The sequence below is a fragment of the Acinonyx jubatus genome, chromosome B2 (genome assembly GCF_027475565.1).
Source record: "Acinonyx jubatus isolate Ajub_Pintada_27869175 chromosome B2, VMU_Ajub_asm_v1.0, whole genome shotgun sequence".
In the NCBI taxonomy this organism is placed as follows: Eukaryota; Metazoa; Chordata; class Mammalia; order Carnivora; family Felidae; genus Acinonyx; species Acinonyx jubatus.
In genome coordinates this window covers 84,134,796-84,156,822 of record NC_069385.1, presented here as the reverse complement: position 1 = coordinate 84,156,822, position 22,027 = coordinate 84,134,796, and the positions used below count along the sequence as shown (strand labels likewise).

The 22,027-nt window shown below is 37.2% G+C and overlaps 1 protein-coding gene across 5 annotated transcripts in view; it reads left to right on the top strand.

The window, feature by feature from the left end:
* The window catches only part of CD109 (CD109 molecule), a 173,635-nt gene that overhangs the window by 84,584 nt on the left and 67,024 nt on the right, over positions 1 to 22,027 (top strand). For all 5 annotated transcript variants that reach the window (XR_008298528.1, XR_003419529.2, XM_053222566.1 and 2 more), the window contains 5 exons: positions 12,838 to 12,877; positions 15,830 to 15,914; positions 20,131 to 20,227; positions 20,496 to 20,637; positions 21,337 to 21,446. Coding sequence is in view for 3 of the 5 variants with exons in the window: in XM_053222566.1 (XP_053078541.1) it covers positions 12,838 to 12,877; positions 15,830 to 15,914; positions 20,131 to 20,227; positions 20,496 to 20,637; positions 21,337 to 21,446 (474 nt within the window). In the remaining 2 variants the exon portion in view is untranslated. The remainder of the gene's footprint in view (positions 1 to 12,837; positions 12,878 to 15,829; positions 15,915 to 20,130; positions 20,228 to 20,495; positions 20,638 to 21,336; positions 21,447 to 22,027) is intronic.

Below are 22,027 nucleotides of genomic sequence, written 5' to 3'. Positions count from 1 at the left end.
AGAAATTCGCCCATTACAGGGGAATTTGGGGCTGGAAACTTGGTTTAGGGAAGAGAGATGGGCAGGCTGATCAGAGGGAAATCACTACATTCATCAGCTAAGCAGGGGAACCACCCAAAGCAACAGAGAATGAACAGCCAGGTTTGGAATGAGAGAACCAAGAAAGTACAGGCACAGAGCAGAGCAGAAGGGATTCAGAGAGGGTGGCTACAGCATTAGGTGCTGCAGAAGTCTCCAGGAGAACCAGGCCTGAGAGAGACTCCATAGGCAATTAGCAGAGACAAGGAGCCACCGCTTACTGAGTGCCCTTCTATGCCAGTGACATGGTAGTGGTGGAATCTGGGTGACAGGGGCAATAAAGAGTATAGACAGCTCATTTAAATCTTTTGTTTCTGAGAAGGAGAACATTAATATAGTATGTTGTGGGTACAGCAGCAAAAACACCATATAATTTCATTCCTATTATGGATTAAGGAGACATTTGTAGATCTGTCGAGAACTCTAACCATAACTGTTTCAGTGGGAAATCTTATGAGTCAGAATTGTCGATACCCTCTGCATCCCCAGCCTTTCTTAACATGAACAGTTGGCCTGTTTGGTGTGCCCAGTTATTTGTGTGTGACTGTGAGGTTGAACATGTATAACGTGAAAGGTGCAATACAAAAACCACAGCATTATTTTTTGCCATTTAGTCCTGCTCTTTGGGACACATTCTATCCTATTAGTTGGTTGAAATAAAGGGAAAATCTCACCATTTTTTGAGTTATTTTTTGGTAATAAAAGGTTCTGTCATTTTTGGTTATATTTATACACAAAAATGAGGCTATGTCCAATAACTAATATGTCTGGTCCAATAAAATCAAGTGCTATCTTGTCCCAGCTTGGGTCTTCTCTGGTCTGGCTGCTTCTCCCCGAGTCACTAAGCTGCATTCAACTCCTCCATGATTGAAAGAGGTGGAGGGAAGAGAGACAATGGGTAAAAAATTCTTACTTGATATGTAAAGATGAGTTATATGAATTTGCCAATATTTGTCCTACAAAAATGGCAATTTAACATGGCTCGACATGATACCATTGTCATCTGGCATCAGAACTCTCTGGGCTTGGCAGGTATTTAAAATAAACAACTTCCCTTCATAAAAGTCTTTTGTGGGTTCTTTGGAGCACGCCTACCATTGCTGAGAGGCTTTCCATTCAGTGTCTTTGATGCTTTTAAATTTGTCTCCTCCTCTGGCTGCTCTTCACTTTGTCTTCAGCTCCTAGGCATCTACAGTATACAGTATACCTTCCAGAGGTGTTCCCCCTGTGGGGGCTATTTTTTTTTTTTTATTTGAGAGAGAGAGAGAGAGAACACGCTGGGGAGTGGAGCAGAGAAAGAGAGAGAGAGAGAGAGAGAGAGAGAGAGAGAGAGAGAGAATCTTAAACAGGCTCTATGCTCAGTACGGAGCCTGATGTGGGGCTTGATCCCACAACCATGGGATCATGACCTGAGCTGAAATCAGGAGTCAGAACTCAACCAACTGAGCCACCCAGGTGCCCCTGGAGGCTATTTTTGATCAGGACTGGACAGCCCCATGGTGGCTCTCTCTTTTTTGCATATCTAGTTGAGGGAAAATGGTCACACTTTCTTTGGTTCTTGCAACTAAGTAGGCAACACTTCTTGCAACTCCCAATGCAACACTCTCTCTTAGCTTAGCTGTCCGCATGGCTGGCCAATACCAGTATTTGCTCTAAGGTTGTTCAGGCATGTCAGGTACCTGCCTACTGCCACTGATGTGTGAAAGCACATCAAAAACTTTCTCCTAAAATTCCTTTCTAGTTAATTTCCATCTTGACCCTTTTGGTTAAGTGTTGCAAAACTAGTTTTTTGGAAACCTCCTTTGCAAGTCCTATGTGCTAGACTTGCACCTGTTTGGGACTGTGGATATAGTTGGCATCTGTTGTCTTGGGGGACAAAACCAAAACTGAGTCTGAAATAGTTCTATATTTGTTATGTGTGGATTTAGAAAGTTCAGTGCCTTTCTTAACCTTTAAATACAAATTAAATCCAGACACTGGAGATCAGTGCTGAAGCAGACTTTTGGGAAACTTAAACAATCATGTATGAACATAAATGTGCAAACAAAAATCCTTACTTCTGTTTCTGGCATTTCTTTTTACTCCAGAAGCAAGAGTTGCTAGAAGCTTGCCTGCATGTTACTATATATATTTTTTAAATGGTCATATAGTGTGCCATATTCCTTCAAGTTTATTAAAAATAGAAACTCTCTCAAGAGTTGGATGGCTTCGTGGTTAGACAAGGGAAATTCTGTAACTAGAATAGATGTTTTTAGCAATTCACATATCTTTAATTTGCATACAGTCATAACATATTTTATTTTTTATTTTTATTTTTTTTTAATATATGAAATTTATTGTCAAATTGGTTTCCATACAACACCCAGTGCTCATCCCAAAAGGTGCCCTCCTCAATACCCATCACCCACCCTCCCCTCCCTCCCACCCTCCACCAACCCTCAGTTTGTTCTCAGTTTTTAACAGTCTCTTATGCTTAGTCATAACATATTTTAAAGGAACTAGTTAAAATAGTGTATTTTTTCTCTTTTCCCTTTCATTTGATTGATATTCATAACATATACCATCACAACAAATTATTGATTTAGGGATAAGGGGAACAAAGAAATTACAGAGATTACTGAGAATACCTCCTGTTTCTTCTTTTCCATTTCTCCTTTAGAATTTGGTTAGAAAGTATAATGGAGACAGGCTTACGAGAGTGGATGTAAGTGCTTAAGAGTGGGCTTTGTAAGGGAGTGCTTTCTCCAGGGAACAGTGACCATCTGGGGCAAGTGGAACTGAGAAGATGTGAATGAGTCATGTATTCTTGCACCTGGAAAGGTGTTTGCTTAGAAGACATGCTGCTCAAGTCTTTCAGGTCAGCCTCCTTTAGTTGCTGGCAGAGTGAATGAGCACGAACTATATTTGATGAGCTAGAATAAACATGAAAACTCATTTTGAATCAGATTGTTTCTGTGGAGCTGAAGGAAAATTATTTAGTAAATGAAATTGTGCTTCATACAAAAGCTCTGTTTTTTTTTTCTTTTCTTTCTTCTCCATGTTTTCAGTTAAGGTTAGTCAATTTAGTTCAGCTAGAATTAGCATAGAACAATTTTACTTTTTAGACTAACATTCAGCAAACCTTGGCCTACAGGCCAAATCCAGCCCAATGTCTGTTTTTGTAAATAAAGTTTTATTGGAACACAGTCTCATTGTTTACCTGCTACCTCAGTGCACAGTTGAAAAGTTGCAACAGGGACCATATGGGCTTGTAAAGCCTAAAATGCTTCCTATCTGGCCCTTTATAGAAAAAGTTTGCACATACCTCTTTTATCCTTATGAAAGTACTCAGCATCAATGTTTTTATGGTTATTTATGACATAAATTTCTATTAGTTTTAAGTGTTTCAGTATCTTCTACCATTCCTGATTATATGTTTTATAAAAATATTTAATAAAAATAACAACTCATTGTGGAAATTGGTATGACCTGATTGCCTAATGGACAATATGTTGAAAATTACAAAATCCATTTTTCTGCTTTTCAAACCCTTTGGACAGTAAAGTAATTTATTTCTTGATTTGCATTTCACCACTTATAAACACCTTGGGAAAACCTCATCTGGTACAAAGCACCCTGTCAGCACTTAGTTACAAAATGATTTTGTGATTTATTGGAACAATTTAAAATGATAGTGAGAAGAAGCACTTTTTTTTTTTTGCTGCCTTTCCCCCCCCCGGTTTCCATGATGTTGGCTTCTTCCACTTCTTGGCATTTATATTCCTTTCAGACACAAGGCGGAGAGTTAAGGTTACTCTATGGGCCATTTCACAAATGGCTGAGCCTTGTCAGTGTTGTCTGATTCTTCATATGAGAAGGTTATTTCAATTTCTGGCAGGAGATACTGTGTGATAATTGAGGCCAATCTAAAGAGCCCCATAAGAACCAGCCTGGGGACAAAATCAATTTGTTCATTTTATACATACATTCATTCAACAAACCTTGAAGGCATGCTGAATAGGTGCTGTGTTCCCAAAAATTTCATAGTCTGTTATAGGAGATGGATATGAAGCAGATAATTGTATTGTGGTAAGTAAAATGATGGAGTTACATACAAGTTATTATGGGAGGGAACCATATCTAACCTAATATGGTTAGCCTGGAGGAGGCTAAATGCAGTTAAAGAAGTCCAGGACATTTTGTAGGACATTTGGATAGAAATGTCCAGAAAGTGGGTCTGAATCTCTGGGCTGAGGTATAGGCTAGAGATAAAGATTTAGGTTTCTTTAGTATAGAGATGGCAGTTAAAACCATGAGAGTTGATGAGCTCACTTAAGGGTCTGGAGAATTAGAACAGTATTGGGCTCAGGGTGGGTAGGGCCAACATTTCGGGAGCAGAAAGAGGGGACCACTAAGGAAGGAAGGAAGGAGTCAGAAAGATCCTTAAGAGTATCAAGAGAACTCTTGGGTTGGGTTGGCACTTCATGGGGTAAACTATAAAGGATAAAAAATTATCCAGCATGGAGCTGGCCATCAAAGAACTTGCAGGAAGATAAACTACTTTATGATACTCTTTAAGATAACTCTTTATGATACACTTTTTACAGGGTAAAAAGGGACAGAAGGAAGGACTAAAGAACATTGAGGCTTAGAGTGCTGAGATTCCTTTTGGATTGGGGATTCAGGGAAGCAGTAATATTTGAACTATGTCTTAGAAAATGAGTAGAGATGGAAGTATGTGTGGGTCTAGCATAGGAGAGACTAAGAGACAAAGCACAATGCATCAAACTGCAGGACACTGTCAGTCTTGCATTATTGCTCTTTACTATGTGTATCTCCGTCTCTCGATTGACACTCCTATGCTGAGGACTGTAATTTGTCTTTACATAGCCTCATGTAGTATTTTTCATGTAGTACTCACTTAGTGTTTGTGATATATTTAACTTGACAGAGACATCATCATTGTTATAAAATTACTTATTCTGTAGACTCACCTGCTGACCTTAGTAATAAAGCAAAAATTAAAGACTAGAATTCTTAAAAAAATTTTTTTTTTTAATTTTAGAGAGAGAGAGAGACGTAGAGAGAGAGAACACGAGTCGGGGAGAGGGGCAGAGGGAGAGAGAGAGAGAGAATCTTAAGCAGGCTCCATGCTCAGCACAGAGCCGGATGAGGGGCTTGATCCCATGACACTGGGATCATGAACTTGGCCCAAATGAGGAGTCAGATGCTCAACCAACTGAGCCATGCAGGCACCCCTAAGGACTAGATTTCTTATGTTTATAAGTAAAATAGGCAATACAGGTAGATCACCTTCTTGATTTGATTTTTGAGGATGAGAAATTAGAATTTATAACTGAACCAAATACATGTATTTTATAACATTCCTATACAGGGCATGAAAACAATTTAAGATACAAGCCACAAATCTGTAGATTATTAAGACTTTGATCAACACAATTTCTTTGGGATCTACTTTATTTATTATTTTTTTTAAGTAAATGAAAATTTGTTTTTTCCTTTTATTTTTATTTATTATTATTTTTTAAATTTAAATTCTAGTTAACATACAGGACAATACTGGTTTTAGTAGCAGAATTCAGTGATTCATCACTTACTTATAACACCAAATGCTTATCGTAGTAAGTGCCCTTCTTAGCACCCATCACCCATCTACCCTATCTCCTACCTACCTCCTTCTGTCAACCCTCAGCTTGTTCTCTATCATTAAGAGTCTCTTATGGTTTGTTTCCCTTTCTTCTCTTTCCCACTTTCCCATATGTTCATCTGTTTTGTTTCTTAAATTCCACATGAGTGAAATCATATGGTATTTTTCTCTGACTGACTTATATTCCTTAGCATAATACACTCTAACTCGACCTACATTGTTGCAAATGGCAAGATTTCATTGTTTTTGATGGCTAAGTAATAGTCCATTGTGTGTACATACACACACATATATATACCAGATCTTCTTTATCCATTCTTTAGTTGGTGGACATTTGGGCTCTTTTGGTAGTTTGGCTGTTGTTGATAATGCTGCTGTAAACATCAGGGTGCATGTACCCCTTTGAATCTGTATTTTTTTAATCCTTTGGGTAAATACCTAGTACTGCAATTGCTAGATCATAGGGTAGTTCTATTTTTAATTTTTTGAGAAACCTCTATTCTGTTTTCCAGAGTGGCTGTACCAGTTTGCATTCCCATCAACAGTGCAAGAGTGTTCCCCTTTCTCTGCATTCTTGCCAGCATCTGTTATTTCCTGAGTTATTAATTTTAGCCATTCTGAGAGGTGTGAGGTGGTATCTCATTGTGCTTTTGACTTGTATTTCCCTATGATGAGTGATGTTGAGCATCTTTTCATGTGTCTGTTGGACATCTGGATGTCTTTTTTGGAAAAGTATTTATTCATGTCTTCTGCCCATTTCTTCACTGGATTATTTGTTTTTTGGGTGTTGAGTTTGATAAGTTCTTTACAGATTTTGGATACTAACCCTTTATCTGATATGTCATTTGTAAATATCTTCTCCCATTCTGTTGGTTGCCTTTTAGTTTTGTTGATTGTTTCCTTCACTGTGCAGAAGCATTTTATCTGGATGAGGTCCCAATAATTCATGTTTGCTTTTGTTCTCTTGCCTCTGGCGAAGTTGGCTGCCTGTCCTCATCTAGGATTTTGATGGTTTCCTGTGTCACATGTAGGCCTTTCATCCATTTTGAATTTATTTTTGTGTATGATGTAAGAAAGTGGTCCAGTTTCATTCTTCTGCATGTCGCCATCCCGTTTTCCCAGCACCATTTGTTGGAGACTGTCTTTTTTCCATTGGGCGTCATTTCCTGCTTTGATAAAGATTAGGGATCTACTTTAAGTGATATCATCAAAACCAAGTTTCAGACAGTTATTTTGTTAGCATATAAGTAGTTACATTTGTTTTATACTTTGCAATGAACTCTATCCATCTTTTAGGATTAAGAAACAACTTGGTGTACGGTTGCTTGATTAACCAAGGATGATTTTTAAAAAACTAGTATTTTGTAGCTGCATCTGTGTATTTGCTTTGATAAACATAGGGAATCAGATTTAGAATTCAATTTTTTTTAAGTTTATTTATTTTGAGAGAGATAGTGTGCGGGCCCTTGTATAGGAGAGAGAGAATCCCAAGCAGGCCCCACGTTCAGCATGGAGCCCTATGTGGGGCTTGATCTCATAACTGTGAGATCATGACCTGAGCCCAAATCAACAGTTGTATGCTTAACTGACTGAGCTACTCAGGCAACCCTAGAATACAAATTTTATTTTTGGCACTCCTTAGCTATTTTGAAGAGGTTCTATTTAATGTGTTACTCATAGATTTAGAGTGTACAGAAATATGGGAAATTAGAAAAAATGATATAATAATAGGCCACATGTTTTCTTGTTGATCTTGGAAAAGGAAATAATTAACAATATTTGTTAAAATAGGGTAGAATGCAGTGTTTTAGGAGTTGGATTAGAAAATAATTCAAGGAATTTGAAAGGTAGAAGATGTTGGCCCATGATGATTTTGTATTTTTGATTGTGTGTAAATACTTGAATTATGTGTAACTTTATACATTGATTTTTTTTGAGAGTTATATTCAGAACAAATCTGAAGTCACACTTTGACATGTGTTATTCTTGCTTCATAAATTCCTAAACTATCTAATTTAGTGTTCATTTTACAAATGATGGAAGTCAAATTAAGCAATTTGTTCAAATGCAGTGAAATATAGATAGGTCATTTTTTTTTTAAATATTTTTTTGTAATGTTTATTTATTTATTTTTTGAGGGGAGTAGCGGAGAGAGAGGGAGACACAAAATCCAAAGCACGCTCCAGGCTCTGAGCTTTCAGCACAGAGCCTGACGTGCGACTCAAACCCACAGACCATGAGATCATGACCTGAGCTGAGTTTGGATGCTTAACCGACTGAGCCACCCAGGTGCCCCGAAACAGGCCATATATATATTTTTTTAATATATGAAATTTATTGTCAAATTGGTTTCCACACAACACCCAGTGCTCATCCCAAAAGGTGCCCTCCTCAGTACCCATCACCCACCCTCCTCTCCCTCCCACCCCCCATCAACCCTCAGTTTGTTCTCAGGTTTTTTTTTGTTTTTTTTTTTTTTAATTTTTTAACGTCTATTTACCTTTGAGACAGAAAGAGACAGAGCACGAATGGGAAACTGTCAGAGAGAGAGAGGGAGACACAGAATCCGAAACAGGCTCCAGGCTCTGAGCTGTCAGCACGGAGCCCGACGCGGGGCTCGAACTCACGGACCGCGAGATCATGACCTGAGCCGAAGTCAGACGCCCAACCGACTGAGCCACCCAGGCGCCCCAGTGTTCTCAGTTTTTAACAGTCTCTTATGTTTTGGCTCTCTCCCACTCTAACCTCTTTTTTTTTTTTTTTTTTTTTCCTTCCCTTCCCCCATGGGTTTTCTGTTAAGTTTCGTAGGATCCACATAAGAGTGAAACCATATGGTATCTGTCTTTCTCTGTATGGCTTATTTCACTTAGCATCACACTCTCCAGTTCCATCCACGTTGCTACAAAAGGCCATATTTCATTCTTTCTCATTGCCACGTAGTATTCCATTGTGTATATAAAACCACAATTTCTTTATCCATTCATCAGTTGATGGACATTTAGGCTCTTTCCATAATTTGGCTATTGTTGAGAGTGCTGCTATAAAACATTGGGGTACAAGTGCCCCTGTGCATCAGCACTCCTGTATCCCTTGGATAAATTCCTAGCAGTGCTATTGCTGGGTCATAGGGTAAATCTATTTTTAATTTTCTGAGGAACCTCCACACTGCTTTCCAGAGCGGCTGCACCAATTTGCATTCCCACCAACAGTGCAAGAGGGTTCCCGTTTCTCCACATCCTCGCCAGCATCTATAGTCTCCTGATTTGTTCATTTTGGCCACTCTGACTGGCGTGAGGTGATATCTGAGTGTGGTTTTGATTTGTATTTCCCTGATAAGGAGCGATGTTGAACATCTTTTCATGTGCCTGTTGGCCATCCGGATGTCTTCTTTAGAGAAGTGTCTTTTCATGTTTTCTGCCCATTTCTTCACTGGGTTATTTGTTTTCTCGGGTGTGGAGTTTGGTGAGCTCTTTATAGATTTTGGATACTAGCCCTTTGTCCGATATGTCATTTGCAAATATCTTTTCCCATTCTGTTGGTTGCCTTTTAGTTTTGTTGGTTGTTTCCTTTGCTGTGCAGAAGCTATTTTATCTTCATAAGGTCCCAGTAATTCACTTTTGCTTTTAATTCCCTTGCCTTTGGGGATGTGTCGAGTAAGAGATTGCTATGGCTGAGGTCAGAGAGGTCTTTTCCTGTTTTCTCCTCTAAGGTTTTGATGGTTTCCTGTCTCACATTCAGGTCCTTTATCCATTTTGAGTTTATTTTTGTGAATGGTGTGAGAAAGTGGTCTAGTTTCAACCTTCTGCATGTTGCTGTCCAGTTCTCCCAGCACCATTTGTTAAAGAGGCTGTCTTTTTTCCATTGGATGTTCTTTCCTGCTTTGTCAAAGATGAGTGGGCCATACGTTTGTGGGTCTAGTTCTGGGGTTTCTATTCTATTCCATTTGTCTATGTGTCTGTTTTTGTGCCAATACCATGCTGTCTTGATGATGACAGCTTTGTAGTAGAGGCTAAAGTCTGGGATTGTGATGCCTCCTGCTTTGGTCTTCTTCTTCAAAATTACTTTGGCTATTCGGGGCCTTTTGTGGTTCCATATGAATTTTAGGATTGCTTGTTCTAGTTTCGAGAAGAATGCTAGTGCAATTTTGATTGGGATTGCATTGAATGTGTAGATAGCTTTGGGTAGTGTTGACATTTTGACAATATTTATTCTTCCAATCCATGAGCAGGGAATGTCTTTCCATTTCTTTATATCTTCTTCAATTACCTTCATAAGCTTTCTATAGTTTTCAGCATACAGATCTTTTACATCTTTGGTTAGATTTATTCCTAGGTATTTTATGCTTCTTGGTGCAATTGTGAATGGGATCAGTTTCTTTAATTGTCTTTCTGTTGCTTCATTGTTAGTGTATAAGAATGCAACTGATTTCTGTACATTGATTTTGTATCCTGCAACTTTGCTGAATTCATGTATCAGTTCTAGCAGACTTGGTGGAGTCTATCGGATTTTCCATGTATAATATCATGTCATCTGCAAAAAGCGAAAGCTTGACTTCATCTTTGCCAATTTTGATGCCTTTGATTTCCTTTTGTTGTCTGATTGCTGATGCTAGCACTTCCAGCACTATGTTAAACAACAGCGGTGAGAGTGGGCATCCCTGTCGTGTTCCTGATCTCAGGGAAAAAGCTCTCAGTTTTTCCCCGTTGAGGATGATGTTAGCTGTGGGCTTTTCATAAATGGCTTTTATGATCTTTAAGTATGTTCCTTCTATCCCGACTTTCTCAAGGGTTTTTATTAAGAAAGGGTGCTGGATTTTGTCAAAGGCCTTTTCTGCGTCGATTGACAGGATCATATGGTTCTTCTCTTTTTTTTTTGTTAATGTGATGTATCACATTGATTGATTTGCGGATGTTGAACCAGCCCTGCATCCCAGGAATGAATCCCACTTGATCATGGTGAATAATTCTTTTTATATACCGTTGAATTCGATTTGCTAGTATCTTATTGAGAATTTTTGCATCCATATTCATCAGGGATATTGGCCTGTAGTTCTCTTTTTTTTACTGGGTCTCTGTCTGGTTTAGGAATCAAAGTAATACTGGCTTCATAGAATGAGTCTGGAAGTTTTCCTTCCCTTTCTATTTCTTGGAATAGCTTGAGAAGGATAGGTATTATCTCTGCTTTAAACGTCTGGTAGAACTCCCCTGGGAAGCCATCTGGTCCTGGACTCTTATTTGTTGGGAGATTTTTGATAACCGATTCAATTTCTTCGCTGGTTATGGGTCTGTTCAAGCTTTCTATTTCCTCCTGATTGAGCTTTGGAAGAGTGTGGGTGTTCAGGAATTTGTCCATTTCTTCCAGGTTGTCCAATTTGTTGGCATATAATTTTTTCATAGTATTCCCTGATAATTGTTTGTATCTCTGAGGGATTGGTTGTAATAATTCCATTTTCATTCATGATTTTATCTATTTGGGTCATCTCCCTTTTCTTTTTGAGAAGCCTGGCTAGAGGTTTGTCAATTTTGTTTATTTTTTCAAAAAACCAACTCTTGGTTTCCTTGATCTGCTCTACAGTTTTTTTTAGATTCTATATTGTTTATTTCTGCTCTGATCTTTATTATTTCTCTTCTTCTGCTGGGTTTAGGCTGCCTTTGCTGTTCTGCTTCTATTTCCTTTAGGTGTGCTGTTAGATTTTGTATTTGGGATTTTTCTTGTTTCTTGAGATAGGCCTGGATTGCAATGTATTTTCCTCTCAGGACTGCCTTCGCCGCGTCCCAAAGCGTTTGGATTGTTGTATTTTCATTTTTGTTTGTTTCCATATATTTTTTAATTTCTTCTCTAATTGCCTGGTTAACCCACTCATTCGTTAGTAGGGTGTTCTTTAACCTCCATACTTTTGGAGGTTTTCCAGACTTTTTCCTGTGGTTGATTTCAAGTTTCATAGCATTGTGGTCTGAAAGTATGCATGGTATAATTTCAATTCTTGTAAACTTATGAAGGGCTGTTTTGTGACCCAGTATATGATCTATCTTGGAGATTGTTCCATGTGCACTCTAGAAGAAAGTATATTCTGTTGTTTTGGGATGCAGAGTTCTAAATATATCTGTCAAGTCCATCTGATCCAATGTCTCATTCAGGGCCCTTTTTTCTTTATTGACTGTGTGTCTAGATGATCTATCCATTTCTGTAAGTGGGGTGTTAAAGTCCCCTGAAATTACCACATTCTTATCAATAAGGTTGCTTATGTTTGTGAGTAATTGTTTTATATATTTGGGGGCTCCGGTATTCGGCGCATAGACATTTATAATTGTTAGCTCTTCCTGATGGATAGACCCTGTAATTATTATATAATGCCCTTCTTCATCTCTTGTTACAGCCTTTAATTTAAAGTCTAGTTTGTCTGATATAAGTATGGCTACTCCAGCTTTCTTTTGGCTTCCAGTAGCATGATAAATAGTTCTCCATCCCCTCACTCTCAATCTAAAGGTGTCCTCAGGTCTAAAATGAGTCTCTTGTAGACAGCAAATAGATGGGTCTTGTTTTTTTATCCATTCTGATACCCTATGTCTTTTGGTTGGCGCATTTAATCCATTTACATTCAGTGTTATTATAGAAAGATATGGGTTTAGAGTCATTGTGATGTCTGTAGGCTTCATGCTTGTAGTGATGTCTCTGGTACTTTGTCTCACAGGATCCCCCTTAGGATCTCTTGTAGGGCTGGTTTAGTGGTGAAGAATTCCTTCAGTTTTTGTTTGTTTGGGAAGACCTTTATCTCTCCTTCTATTCTAAATGACAAACTTGCTGGATAAAGGATTCTCGGCTGCATATTTTTCCTGTTTAGCACACTGAAAATATCGTGCCAATTCTTTCTAGACCATCTTTTTATGATAGTAAATTGACAAGAAAAAATCAAGAAATCTCATAGGCTTCATGTTGTGGATGACTAAAAATAAACTTCCAGAAATTAAAATAATCTGTTTTGCTCATTAAATCATTATAAATACAGTTAAAAATAATTTTCTGAATCTTTTTAATACAGGTAAGTAAGCAAGCAAAATAAGTAAATAAGAACTCACATGTTTTCTTGTCTTTTTTTTTCTTCCTCCCAATAGGACCAGACATATTATCAATCATTTCAGGTTTCAGAATATGGTAAGAGTTCTTCGGTTTATTTTGAAGGAAAAAAATACTTGTTACTTTTCACAGAGATAAGAGAAATTTCTAAGAGATATGTTATTTAAAGTAAAAATCCTAGTGAAAGTAAAATCCTGGCATTTCTTACAGACCTAACGTATTTTTTTCTTTTTTAAAAGATATAAAAGGTCATTGTAAAGAAAAAAATGTAGGAAACAGATCACCTATAGTCTCATTATATGGTCTCTCTTATGCATAATTTTTCTTTTTTGTACTTGGTTGTGATCTTAACATATTTAAAGATTTGTAATTTTTAAAAACATAACATTAGTTATTTCCCATATTTTTCATTTGGTCAGCTTTGGTAAAGACAATCTGTTTAATTGGTAAATCTGTTTTGCCAATTGGTAAGACTGTTTAATTTGAGTAAATACTCTTCTTGCAGCTGTCATGTTTATATCACAGTCATGCACAGATAAAAACAGTGTGGCCCAACTATTTTGTTGGTGGTTGGAGGGGAAGGAAAGATGAGCATGAAAGTATAGGATCTCACTATTAGTTATAACTTGAATGGCTATTTTGAGGTTACACATGAGCTTTTTCATTTGATTTGTGTCACTTTTTGACATTGTGTCTCATTCAGGGAATAGAAATTCTGGAAAGTAGTTTGTTTACACTTTTGTGGCTCAGGCTCCACATATCTTATATAGCACTGTCACTTCCTAAGTCTCATGATCCCCTAGAACAGGGGTCAGCAAATTTTTTTTTCTAGAAAGGGCCAGATATTGGGGCACCTGAATGGCTCAGTTGGACAAGTGTCCGACTTCAACTCAGGTCGGAGCCTCACGGTACGTGAGTTCAAGCCCTGCATTGGGCTCTCTGCTGTCAGCGCACAGCCTACTTTGGATTCTCTGTCTCCCTCTCTCTCTGCCCCTCCCCTGCTAATGCTTTCTCTCTCAAAAATAAATAAAACTTAAAAAAAAAAATAAGGGCCAAATAGTAATAGGTTTTGTGGGCCATAGGTCTCTGTCATAACTATTCAACTTTGCTATTGTAGCAGGAAGCAATCATAACAATATGTGAGTGAATGTGGCTGTGATCTAGAGAAATTTTATTTATAGACACAGAAATTAAAGTTTCCTATAATTTTCACGTCATAAAATATTTGTCTTTTGATTTTTTCCAACAAATTAAAAATGTAAAAACTATTCTTAGCTCATGCTGGTTACCATTTACTACCCCCTAATCTTTCACTTTGGGGGTCACTTACCACATGTAGCTATTGAGTGCTTGAAGTGTGGCTAGTCCAAGTGGAGATGTGCTCTAAGTGGGTAAAGACCAAATTTTGAAGACTTAGTACAAAAAGAAGAAAGGAAAAGGGCTCATTAATAATAACTTTTTATATCGAGTACGTGTTGAAATGATAATATTTTAGGCATGTGGCATTAAATAAAATGTTACAAAAATTAACTTCACCTGCTTCTTTTTACTTCTTAAATGTGGCTATTAGAAATTTAAAATTATACGTGGCTCACATTTTATTTCTTTTGAAGAGCCCTGACCTAAAAGAATAAATCAGAGGTGGCCAAGGTTTTTATAGGCTATTTTTTAACTTTATTTTTTATTTTTAAAAAATGTTTATTTCTTTTGAGAGAGAGAGAGAGGAAGCAGGGGAAGGGCAGAGAAAGTGGGAAAGAGAGAATTCCGAGCAGGCTCTGCACTGTCAGCACAGAGCCCAACGTGGGGCTCAATCCCAAGAGCTGTGAGATCATGACCTAAGCCTGTATCAAAAGTCTGAGGCGTAAGTAACTGAGCTACCCAGGCGCCCCTAGGTTATTTTCATTTCACATAGAGGTGGTGCTGGGTGGTTATATATTGTTGAATTGGATATGATAGAGGTGGGGAATTGATTGCCAACCTATGATGTTTGAGGAGGGGACATCAGAATTCTTTATTCTAAGGAAATTCCACTTCTGAGAAGATCGTGTGGCTCTTTTGGCTTTCCTGGCCTTTTTTGGCTTTCTTGACAGACTAAGGGCCTTTGGCCTGGTTTGGAGCTGGAGGTCTGATCTATATTGTTGATGCATTGGTCTCCTTGATACTTTTCTTATATTAATTGAATGGTGGGATGCTTTGTAATGAGACTGATCTATTTCTTCTTCATAGCTAGTGAAGTTAGAGAAAAACATTTCTATTAGACTGGAAGGATACAAAATTTTTTTTACTCTGATAGTATGCTTTATATCAAATAGTGTTCATATTTGTAAAATATCTCATATCTTGATTATATAAAGCTGACCAAAGTGGAGGTTTTTAGCTTTGGGATTGCCAAAAGGAATCACTGTCACACAAAAAGCATCATTACTTTGTAGCTATATCTTAGTGATTAACTTAGAAATTCTACTACATAACTTTCTCTTCATAGCAATTCATTACATTAGACTGTCACAAGATTTGCCTTTGATTGCCTCAAAAAATAAAGATTCTGCATGGCTGCATATGTAGCACACGTAGAGGGAGAGTCTTGGGGCCCCAAGATGTGCTTTTAGTAACCAAGTTGGAGAATGGTCCTAGGGAAGGGGCTGCAGTAGAAGCACATGTGATGTGCAAGTATTTTAATACACCGTAAGGCAGCACTGATGGGTGATGGTTGAATGAATGCCTGGTCTCCCAGCATTCAGATGCCTTAGCATCTAGGGTTCTGGATACAATTTAGATTCTATTGATGAGAAGCTTCCACTGACACAAGCGTCCACACCAACTGGCCCCCACTGTCACTGTCCATCACCAGCCTTGTAAGGGTGAACTGCAGTGCTTTTCATCTGTGTTAATGTGTGTTTGGATGCTAAGGAATCTAGGTTCAAAGAGTACGGATTGTTGACTCCTTTAGAACTATTTAGTCTTTATTTTGTTAAGCTAAAAATGATAATAAAATAGATTAAGATATTTATCCTTGCTTCTCTTTTCCAGTATTACCAAAATTTGAAGTTACTTTGCAGACACCATTATACTGTTCTTTGAATTCTAAGAGCTTAAATGGTAGTGTCACAGCGAAGTAAGTATCATTTTTTTTTATGGATAATGCTGTTATAAAACTGTCTGACAGAGAGCTCATTATATACTCCAGAGTGTTAGCACAATGTTCTGCTTATTAAAATACCCCAATGGGCAGGAAACAAATATCTGTATCAAATAATTAAGCATGGAACATGTCTGCACAGTTCTTCGCACCCATCTGTCTGCTTCCAAGCTGATCCAGTCCTAAAATATTTCCCATGAACAACTGTCTTTCTCAGACGAGTCAGGGGATCTATATTATAGATTGTTCCAGATTAAAAAAGAAAGTTGTATCTTCATTCTTAATTCAGGTGACATAGAGAATAGAGGCTACTTACCTCTTCTTTAAAAAAAAATTTTTTTTAATGTTTATTTATTTTTGAAGGACAGAGACAGAGCACAAGCAGGGAAGGAGCAGAGAGAGAGATGGAGACACAGAACATGAAACAGGCTCCAAGCTCTGAGCTGTCAGCACAGAGCCTGATGCAGGGCTCAAACCCTGTGAGACTGAGATTATGACCTGAGCCAAAGTCAGATGCTCAACTGACTGAGCCACCCAGGCCCTCCTACTTACTTCTTTTTCTTTTTTTCTTTTTTGAGAGAGAGAGAGAGGGTGCAAGTGAGCCAGGGGCAGAGAGAGAGAGGGAGACAGGGAGAGAGAAAGAGAGAAGTGGGACTCACCCAAAGTGGGGCTCGAGCTCACCTGATGTGGACTCAAACTCATGAACAGTGAGATCATGCATGACCTGAGCCCAAGTCACATGCATAACAACTGAGCCATCTAGGCGCCCTACCTCTTCTTAAATCCTAATTTTTTTTTTTTCTATCAACAATGGAGGTTGAATCATGGGGGAGGGATTTGGTTGTCTTATTGCAGTTAGCAAATGAGTAAATAGTTCACACTCCTCATCATTTCAGCAGATGTACACAGAGCGATTCCAACCCCCCCCCCCCCCCCCCCCCCATATGACAGATGTATCATGGCGCACATGATTTTGATCCGGTGGCTCGGACAGATCGCATTTAGTTTTACTAAGGCAAAAAGCATCCTCAGAGTCCCAGACTAGTGGTTCTCAAAAAGTGTGGGCTGGGCTTATTCCAGGAATGACCTTCTGTAGCTCTCACTTTTGATGGGTCAGTAGCTGTGCTTTGGTTTCTGAAATGTATTTAGTTTCAGACTTTATTTGTAATATCTCATAGACACTAGACTCCCTCTTACTGCTTGCTCATCACCATATTCCTCTCTTGGTGAGGATTTGTGACAGTGGCAGTGATGGGTGTGAGTCTCCTGTGGAAGCAGCCCACAGACAAAACGTTCTGAGGACCTCTGCTTCAGATTTTATTTGTCAAAAAAAACCATGTGAAAACCATGCAACACACAAAGGCAAAAATATGTCTACAATTTATATACAACTTAGTTTTCTGCCTGTGTTCAACTAAGAGGTGGCTTGCAATATGAATTTGGGTACCATGGATGGACTTATGGTTTAGAAAACACATAAATGCCTGAATTTTACATAATTATTATCCTGCCCTTGATCTTAGCTAAAGGCTAAGGATTCTGTCTGGGTTTTATTTTGAGTTTCTTGACTAGTGTTTATAAAACAGTGAGTACAAATCTACACAGACCATCAGGGTCCTTGCGCATTAGGTTGAGTATGGATGCCTTCTTTGCTTCTGTTTCTGGTTTTCCAAGGGCTGTGCCAGGGATTCACTACAATCAGTTAAAACAGTGATTCTTAAATTCTGCTAACTCTTCAGAAAGTTTTATATATAATTTTAGGGAGTGTGGGTCTCTTGACACCCTCCTCCCCGCTAGTGTAGTAAGAACCCTTACAGGAGCATCTCTTTACTTGCTAGAGGGGATGCCGCTGATTCATGAATCGCTTAATAAAACCAATTAGATTAAAAAAAAAAAAAGAACCCTTGTAGTTTTATCCTGATTCTTGTTTGTTAAGCCTCTTTGAAATACTGATGCCTGAGAACAGCATGACCATAGTGATGGCCCCTAGTATTTCTTTAGCATTCACCACATTGTACTCACATCATTTTCGTTAGTATGTGTATCAGCCAAGGTTCCACTGGAAAAGTAGAGCCAGTAGAAGATATATATTAAGAGATTGTTGCAAGGAATTGGCTTACATAATTGTAGGAGGCTGGATTACATTCACATTGAGGATATACTGTATGTCTTTGCAACAGATTAAGGAAATCTTTTGACCAGCTGAGTCTTTTATCAGTCTATAAAAATTGGCATAGGCCTATTCTATAAATACTGTGTCCCAGAAAAGATGGAAATGATGATGGGGATGATGATCCTATGAGCAGATGCTAAACAGTTTGGGCTTTTCTTTTGCTAGTAGCCATCTGTCCCATCGAGGCATAATGTGAAGAGCATTGCTGGAAATTTCCCAGAGAAGGTTAACAGTCTTTTTTTTTTTTTTTCTTTTGAAATCTTTCATTGATATGAATAAAAATCTGCATTTGTTTATTAGCTTTGATGTGAACATCTGCTCACTATTCCCACCTCATTAAAATAAATAATGGACTCTTTTCTGCTAACCACAGAAAGTTCTAGAGGACTGTAAAGAAAATAACATAGCACACATCTAGTTATTTCTGTATATTCTGCAGACAGTAAAATTAAAAAAATATTCTTTAATCTAAAGTTTATTTAAATGTATTTATTATTTGATGAATTGAGACATTTGTATCCTGGAAATGACATGGAAAAAAAAGTGGGAGAAAAATTGATAGGTTCAATTTTTTATGTATCATTTTGTAAATCTTTTGTCCTATGGCTGTTTAAAAAAAATCCTTGTTTTGTTAATGATATGGTCCTAGAATATGTGTGATTTGCTTTTTTAAATGTTGCCAAACTATTATTTTCTGAATCATTAGTTTATTCTAAATGCTTCCAGATTTATTTAGGACAATAATTGTCAGTATCCTTGTTTCCCAATTATTATGATTAACTTAGGGTGTAGAAAGCTAAATCTGCTTGACATTTAAACAACAACAACAAAAATATTTGTGTCTGAGAATACCTTAAATTATGTCTGGATTTTCAAGCCCCCTGTACGATCATGTGATATAACTCTTTTACAGTATTATGTCCTGGTATCCTAGTAATTCATTTATTTAGTCTTTAACAAGGCACAAAGCAATACTAAGTTTGAGGACTCTCTTTTGAATGAATGAATTGGTGCTGAAGTTGCTGAGCAGGATTATCACTAACTTTACTGTCTTCATTTGGGTGATACATTTGAAAATGGATTTGTTTTATTCTCCTTAATTTGGAATATGCTATATTTTACCATTGGCTTTTGAGTTGAGTTGATCCAGATGAGGGGCTGTTTCCACGTTCAACTAATGGATTCAGGAAACAGGAGTTTACTGTTAGATTTATAGAGTGCAAAGCAAAATTGACTTCCGTGTTTGGCCGAGCATTTATTACACAATAGAGATGGAAGGAACCCAGGAAACACATTTTAAAAAAGGCTTTCTGGCAGTAAAATGGTTTACCAAAGACTACCTCTCTGTTTCACATGAAGAGGAATAAAATTAATACATGGAATGTAAAGCAGCAGAGATGCGATTTGATTCAAAAAGGTAATTTTGGTACTATGGGTAAAGAAAATGACTCTTCTTTTACATTTTTCTGCAAAAATCCAAGTTTTGATAGCCATGAGCACATTTTGGTGCTCCACTATGTTTGGTCTAGTAAACCCTCCTGGTTAATATCAGAACGTGCAACAATGGGCCTTGGGCGATTGAAATTTCAACTAACATTTAAAAATGTTCAAAAGCTGCGACGTGTCCTGGGCACACAGTTAATGGGCCAGTTCAGACTTCTAGGAATAAAACATTTTCGTGATTCAAAAAAGATCTTTGGACAGGAAACTGTCACTTGCAGTTACGATTAGATTTTCTGGAGTCTCTAAAATGGTTAGAGGTAAAGTATGTATTATGAACGGTTTTGAAGTATTGTAGTTAAAAGTCTTCTCATTTTGGAGACTTAGTTTCAAGGTTCACCATTTATTAAGGATATTCCAAGCTATGTTTAGTTTTAAAAATTTGCAGTGAGAGTATCTTTAAAAATATAATTCTTTTAAGTTGGATTGCCAGTGTATGCTGTTGAAAGTAATATTTTCATGTGCTATTTTGAGAATATCAAGTTGAAAATGTAGAAAAAACCATTTATTATTTTTCAGGTATACATACGGGAAGCCAGTGAAAGGAGATGTAACACTTACATTTTTACCTTTATCCTTTTGGGGCAGGAAGAAAAATATTACGAAAAATTTTAAGGTAACTTCGGCAGAGATCTTATAACTTCAAATGGGGAAACACAATAAGTGATAATTTTTATAGAAATAAGATTTCATACTGAATTAAGAAAAAATTGAATGTAATAAAATCAAGAGTTTTCTAGCATTGGACAAATGAGAATTTACCCTTTTATAGTGATTAAAATGGAACCAGAGCTATCAAATTTTTGTGACTTAGTTTGAGTTTTATTTCTAAAATTTGAATTGCTAAAGTGAAGAGTAAAATTGAATTATTTTAAACAAAACAGATAAATGGATCTGCAAACTTCTCTTTTAATGATGAAGAAATGAAGAAAGTAATGGATTTTTCAGAAGGGTTTTCTGAATACATGTATCTGTCTTCCCCTGGGCCGGTGGAAATTTTAGCCACAGTGACAGAATCACTTACAGGTTTGTAGACTTTGAAGCGAAGGTAAAGTTATTTACAAGGCGCTCTTCTCTCTTCTTATTATAACTAGCACATTCATTTGGGGTCCTTTGTAAAGATGTTACTTAATGCTGAATGTGTCATGACTATTAATTAATGTCTCTTGCAGAATGTTTTCATAAGGAAGGGGAACTTATTTTCTATGACAGTCTATCTTTCAACCACATGTAATAGGTATTTGTAATTTTCTCCATTTCTGCTCTTTCTTTTCAACCTGAAAACTACATAAACTATTCAGCTGACTAACCATCTTCTGTTTTGTTTTGTTTTTTCTTAGTCATTTAACATCTTCTGAGCTCTTGTCTGCTCATGAGCAATTTTCTCTCTCAGTAATAAAATAAGAGTTAATTACTTGGATCTTTCTGTTGCTATCAACAGCTTTCACCAAACTCCGAAAGAGCAAAAGATGACTCAGTCAAGGCCTTCATTTTTAGTGTACATGTTGTGGGTGGACATAGCAGTAATGGCGCTCAGGAGGGGTCCATGGAGGATGTAATAGAACTGTGTAGTTCTCTTCATGGCCAAGCCAGTATGGGAATGAGGCTTCTGTGCCCTGATACCTTAGCTTCTTGGGGAAGTAGCTTAGATAGAGAAATTTAATGCATAGAAGCTGTTCGTGAAGTGTAACATTTACTTTCTAAATGGTGCAATTTCCAAAACAGGTATCTCAAGAAATGCAAGCTCTAATGTATTTTTCAAGCAACATGATTACATCATTGAGTTTTTTGATTATGCTACTGTCTTGAAGCCATCTCTGAACTTTACAGCCACTGTAAGTTGGCATGTTTATTAATGATCTAAAGCAGTAAGTTCAGTTTAATGAAATAGAATGGCAGATAATATTTTCAGTGCTTTTCAAAAAAAATTAAGCCCAAAGTAGATAAATTACTTTTCCCCTTTAGATATGTGAAATATATAGAATTGCTCCCAAATGAACTTTGTCTAAGTTTTCTAAAAAAGTAGTTTCCAACAGAAGTATTTTCCTCAAAAAAATTTTAATAAGCAATTTAAGTTAGATTTGGATTGCTACATCAAAGCTTTTATAAATTACTAGAAAGAATTAGATGTTAGCAGAAATATTTCAATTTCAGTTTGATTTTCATAATGACTAATTTTAGTTCTAGCAAAGATGTTGCATTAAAAATTATTAACGAATCTACTTATTATTATTATTATTATTATTTAACACTTATTAGGTGAATTTTGGCAATGTGCAAGGCAGGTTGCTGGGTGGGGCTTAACAGAATTAAGAAGAACCCAGTCCCTACCCTGGATTCACAGTTTTTGTGATGGTGACAAATAATGATTTAAGGCAGGATAATGTCAATGTCATGAATACATTTCTGTAGTGAT